Source organism: Salvelinus alpinus, chromosome 8 (genome assembly GCF_045679555.1).
Source record: "Salvelinus alpinus chromosome 8, SLU_Salpinus.1, whole genome shotgun sequence".
NCBI classification, from domain to species: domain Eukaryota; kingdom Metazoa; phylum Chordata; class Actinopteri; order Salmoniformes; family Salmonidae; genus Salvelinus; species Salvelinus alpinus.
The window spans coordinates 20653076-20659075 of NC_092093.1; the positions used below are offsets into that span (position 1 = coordinate 20653076).

The 6000-nt window shown below is 41.7% G+C and overlaps 1 protein-coding gene across 6 annotated transcripts in view; it reads right to left on the reverse strand.

Moving 5' to 3' along the window:
* Window positions 1–6000, reverse strand: part of LOC139582700 (1-phosphatidylinositol 4,5-bisphosphate phosphodiesterase beta-1-like) — a 234110-nt gene that overhangs the window by 81573 nt on the left and 146537 nt on the right. For all 6 annotated transcript variants that reach the window (XR_011676403.1, XM_071412939.1, XM_071412938.1 and 3 more), the window contains exon 6: window positions 1667–1720. Coding sequence is in view for 5 of the 6 variants with exons in the window: in XM_071412939.1 (XP_071269040.1) it covers window positions 1667–1720 (54 nt within the window). In the remaining variant the exon portion in view is untranslated. The remainder of the gene's footprint in view (window positions 1–1666; window positions 1721–6000) is intronic.

The window sequence follows — 6000 nt, forward strand, 5'->3', positions numbered from 1 at the left end:
GCTCAAACCCTAAACGTATTAGCTGCAAGATGTATCTCTGCTATTCTCCTCTCTCTCTGTTAATTAAGTTGTTTCTTGGTTTCTTTGGTTTGTTCTAGGTTAGTTTGGTTGATTTTGTGCATGCTACCTGTGCTGTGAAAAATGTCTGTGCTTTTTTCTATTTGTTGGTGAGCTAACATAAATATATATTGTGTTAAATTTAAAAAATATTTTTTTTTTGAATTTCGCGCTCTGGCTTTTCAGTGGAATGTGGGAGGAGTTCCGCTAGCGGAACGGGGGGCGAGACAGGTTAATCTCTCTGTTACTCTCTCTCTCTCTGTTACGCACTCTCTCTCTCTGTTACTCTCTCTGTTTCTCTCTCTCTCTCTCTCTGTTACGCGCTCTCTCTCTCTGTTACGCACTCTCTCTCTCTGTTTCTCTCTCTCGCTCTCTCTGTTACTCTCTCTGTTTCTCTCTCTCGCTCTCTGTTACTCTCTATCTCTCTCTCTGTTACTCTCTCTCGCTCTCTGTTACTCTCTCTCGCTCTCTGTTACTCTCTCTCGCTCTCTGTTACTCTATCTCGCTCTCTGTTACTCTCTCTCGCTCTCTGTTACTCTCTCTCGCTCTCTGTTACTCTCTCTCTCTCGCTGTTACACTCTCTCTCTCTCTGTTACTCTCTCTCTATGTTACTCTCTCTCACTATGTTACTCTCTCTCGCTCTCTGTTACTCTCTCTCTCTCTCTGTTACTCTCTCTCTCCATGTTACTCTCTCTCTCTCTGTTACTCTCTCTCTCTCTCTCTGTTGCTCTCTCTCTCTCTGTTACTCTCTATCTCCTTCTGTTACTCTCTCTCTCTGTTACTCTCTCTCTCTCTCTCTCTCTCTCTCTCTCTCTCTCTCTCTCTCTCTCTCTCTCTCTCTCTCTCTCTCTCTCTCTCTCTCTCTCTCTCTCTCTCTCTCTCTCTCTCTCTCTCTCTCTCTCTCTCTCTCTCTCTCTCTCTCTCTCTGTTACTCTATCTCTGCTTCTCTCTCTCTACCCCTGTCTCGCTTTCTCTACAGTACCTCTCTCTACCCCCGCTCTCTCCATCTCTCTGTTGACACTCAGTGTTTGCCATTATAGTTCTGAGTGAGGTTATCACAGGGGCTTTCCACTACACTACTAGTCTGGGGTGATTGTGCTCAGAGTTCCCTGCTGTCTACTGTCTCCACTCAGACTGAGCAGATAGACAGAGAGGAGGTCTAGAGATGGAGGGAGCGATAGAAGAGGGAAAGGAGAGAGATGGAGGGAGCACTGCACCCATGTCCACTAAAACACAGCAAGGACAGACAGACACAGACAGATGCGCCCTCCAAAGGAGTAGAGATGGATAGAGGAGATGATACTGTAGGTAGCCAGAGAGACAGAAAGTGGAGAGCGGGGTCAAGGGACCCCGAGAGGGTTAGAGGAGAAATGAGAGGAGAAATGGGAAAGAGAGAAGGAGATAGGGTTGATCTGTCTCCTCATATCTTCAGAGAGAGAGCGAGAGAAGGATTTGAAATGTCTTTATTATTTTGGAATTTGAGTGTAATATTTACTGAGTGTGATATTTACTGCCAATAAAGCCTCTTGAATTGAATTGAGAGAGAGAGAAAGAAAGAGAGAGAAAGAGAGAGAGAGAGAGAAAAAAAGCAAAAGAGAGAGAGACGTACTTCTTGACGGGGATGCATCCCTCAGAGTTGAGCTGTAGCTTCAGTCGTGTGTATCTGTAGGATAGAGGACATGACAGATTAGATATGTCGTGTGTATCTGTAGGATAGAGGACATGACAGATTAGATATGTCGTGTGTATCTGTAGGATAGAGGACATGACAGATTAGATATGTCGTGTGTATCTGTAGGATAGAGGACATGACAGATTAGATATGTCGTGTGTATCTGTAGGATAGAGGACATGACAGATTAGATATGTCGTGTGTATCTGTAGGATGGAGGACATGACAGATTGGATATGTCGTGTGTATCTGTAGGATAGAGGACATGACAGATTAGATATGTCGTGTGTATCTGTAGGATAGAGGACATGACAGATTGGATATGTCGTGTGTATCTGTAGGATAGAGGACATGACAGATTGGATATGTCGTGTGTATCTGTAGGATAGAGGACATGACAGATTAGATATGTCGTGTGTATCTGTAGGATAGAGGACATGACAGATTAGATATGTCGTGTGTATCTGTAGGATAGAGGACATGACAGATTGGATATGTCGTGTGTATCTGTTGGATAGAGGACATGACAGATTAGATATGTCGTGTGTATCTGTAGGATAGAGGACATGACAGATTAGATATGTCGTGTGTATCTGTAGGATAGAGGACATGACAGATTGGATATGTCGTGTGTATCTGTAGGATAGAGGACATGACAGATTAGATATGTCGTGTGTATCTGTAGGATAGAGGACATGACAGATTGGATATGTCGTGTGTATCTGTTGGATAGAGGACATGACAGATTGGATATGTCGTGTATATCTGTAGGATAGAGGACATGACAGATTGGATATGTCGTGTGTATCTGTAGGATAGAGGACATGACAGATTGGATATGTCGTGTGTATCTGTAGGATAGAGGACATGACAGATTAGATATGTCGTGTGTATCTGTAGGATAGAGGACATGACAGATTGGATATGTCGTGTGTATCTGTAGGATAGAGGACATGACAGATTGGATATGTCGTGTGTATCTGTAGGATAGAGGACATGACAGATTAGATATGTCGTGTGTATCTGTAGGATAGAGGACATGACAGATTGGATATGTCGTGTGTATCTGTAGGATAGAGGACATGACAGATTGGATATGTCGTGTGTATCTGTTGGATAGAGGACATGACAGATTGGATATGGGCCTTTCTAGAAATAATGGGGCCAATGTGTGGCATTGGGATCAACATTTCAAAATGGTTTGAAACAAAAATAAAGCCAATTTTTATCCAGTTCCACATGTGAATATAGAGGAATATATACAAATTGAGCCATAACTCCTCCTATACAACAAGATAGGACTAGGACTATACATCCTTCAAGCAGGGTTCATACAGACATCGACAATTCAAATTCAAGGACTATTAGGGACTTTTTCAGGCACTTAATTTGAATTTTTAAGGACCTCAAAGTTATGTAATTGTATAATGTATATAATTGTACATATAGGGCCTAATATACAACCAAGCCCCCCAAAAAAGCATGCAAAAAGTGTCCAAAAAGTAGCCCATTACCAATTTAAGAATAATGTATTTGTTTAGGCTTTACCAATCCATTGATATTCAAATTATAAGTACACTATAAAATCTGTGAGAATAATGTGGACTTGCCTGACAAAATAAATGTGATGCATTCCTGGCTTTTCTGTAGCCTGTGTGGCTGACGCAGAAACACATCATAAAGCCATGAACGGCGTCTCAGTTTTTTTTGTAATGGAAAGATTTGTGTGGAAAGCCAAGCCAGCATTAGATATTGTTGTCTTCATAATAACGTCAACAGATTAGCGCATCACCCTTCAATTGAAGTGGCGGGAAGAAAATTAAAGTGGCCACATCTCTCACAAAAATGGATCAAAAATGAAATCAAGGATAATTATAAGGGAGCAGGAGAATTATAAATTGGATACAATAATTAGAAGGACTTCGCAAGCACCAAATTGAGGAAATGTCTGATTTTCAAGGTAGGTCTATTCCAGTACTTCAATTTCTGAGCTCCAAATTCAAGTTCAATTTGGGTAATTCAAGCCCCTTGTATTGTTTCAAATTGCAGTTGTAACATGGAAACCAACATGTTATTTCATTACCAGATGACACTGTGAAGAAGCCCACTAGGTTATGTCATTTCTGGGGGATTTGTCTGCCCATGAAAACTGTTTCACCCCATAACAAACTGTAAGGAGACACAATGTTACATAGTTACACTGCATTTCTGACATCTTCATACAAAACACTGTTCGACATCTAGATCCAGGATTCTTACATGATTCAAGTTCAATGTCTAGTTTAACTTATTAATGCTTAATATATGACATAATTTACAATTTACACTGCCATAATTGCAAGGACAGAAAAGTTATGTTTTATGTCACAGAAAATAATTGGACAAATCCGTCAATACACCAACCATGAGAAAACAAAGGTTTTAAATCAACTTGTGAATTTGATTGAATATTGCTGTGCTCTCCCTTATATCTTATTGTAATGACATGAAGAATACTGGCAGATTATTGTCAATGATTTATCAACAGCTGTAACAAGCTGTCCATTGTAGGTAATCCTCCCTGGCACCCTGGTTTATAGAAATATCCATGTACACTACGTCATAGAAAGAGTGTGAGTGTGTGTGTGTGTGTGGTGTCTGTGTGTGGTGTCTGTGTGTGGTGTCTGTGTGTGGTGTCTGTGTGTGGTGTCTGTGTGGTGTGTGTATGTGTGGAACACAATGAGTGTTCGCATAGGTCCGTGTGTTTACATTTTACTGCGCTGCACTCCACTAGTCAGAGGAAGCGATGTGTTGGCAGTGCCGTATATAGCCTGGAGACTCACACACATACACACACTCGCGCGCTCTCCCTCTCTCTCTCTCTCGCTCTCCCTCTCCCTCTCTCTCTCTTTCTCGCCCTCTCCCTCTATCTTTCTCTCTCTCTCTCTACACTAGGCAGGGTGTAACAGAAGCAGGCATTATGTTCTGGCCCCTAAGTGGCCCTCACTAATAATGAATGGTCATCATAGCGCCCACCTCTCTCTCAGTGGCTCCAGTGACAGAGGAGGTCCAAAGTCTGGCCACTAATGGTTAACGTGGTCTACCTCTTTATCTTTTACAAATGGCCATCTCGCTACACTTTTAGAGACAGAGGAAAATGAAAAGCACACCAGAATTTGCAAGGTGTACGCTGTATGTAGCCCTAACCCTGTTTACACAACCTAGACGATTCCGTTATGCACATCATGCAGCCACGCAAGAAGTGTGACACTTGGCTCCCAGGCCTGCCCAATGGCAATAACAAGTGTGGCCACTTACAGTACATTGTGACAGTACGTCCAATACTAAAGTGTTTTACCACCCGAGAACAGCTTCATTAATTGTAGCACCACAGATGTCATATACACGCTCAAATGCATCTGCTGGGCTGCTTCTATTGTTCAAACTAAATGAGCGTTGAAACATTGCAGAACATCAGCCTGCTATTAGTAATAAAACATGGACTACGCTATTCCTCCCTGCTCTTTGAAGCCAGAGAACATGAGGAGGAGGTGACAAGAATAGGTGACATCGTACATAAACTAAAACAAAGAGAGGCATTATGGCAGTACTTCTTAGACACTGTGGATCCTAAGGGGCTAAACAATGATTTCCCCTCGTTTTTAGAATGTTGTTGCCTTGATTTTTTGGGTCTCTGTGTCTCCGGATTCGTCTCCGGAAATCAGCCGTTACACATGGCCTGTTGATTCACCCATGTACAGTATATTTTGACATGGCAGTATATTTTGACCTGGCATGTTGATTCACCCATGTACAGTATATTTTGACATGGCCTATTGATTCACCCATGTACAGTATATTTTGACATGGCAGTATATTTTGACCTGGCCTGTTGATTCACCCATGTACAGTATATTTTGACATGGCAGTATATTTTGTCAGGGCCTATTGATTCACCCATGTACAGTATATTTTGACATGGCAGTATATTTTGTCAGGGACTATTGATTCACTCATGGACAGTATATTTTGACATGGCAGTATATTTTGACCTGGCATGTTGATTCACCCATGTACAGTATATTTTGACCTGGCCTGTTGATTCACCCATGTACAGTATATTTTGACATGGCAGTATATTTTGACCTGGCATGTTGATTCACCCATGTACAGTATATTTTGACCTGGCATGTTGATTCACCCATGTACAGTATATTTTGACATGGCCTATTGATTCACCCATGTACAGTATATTTTGACCTGGCATATTGATTCACCCATGTACAGTATAT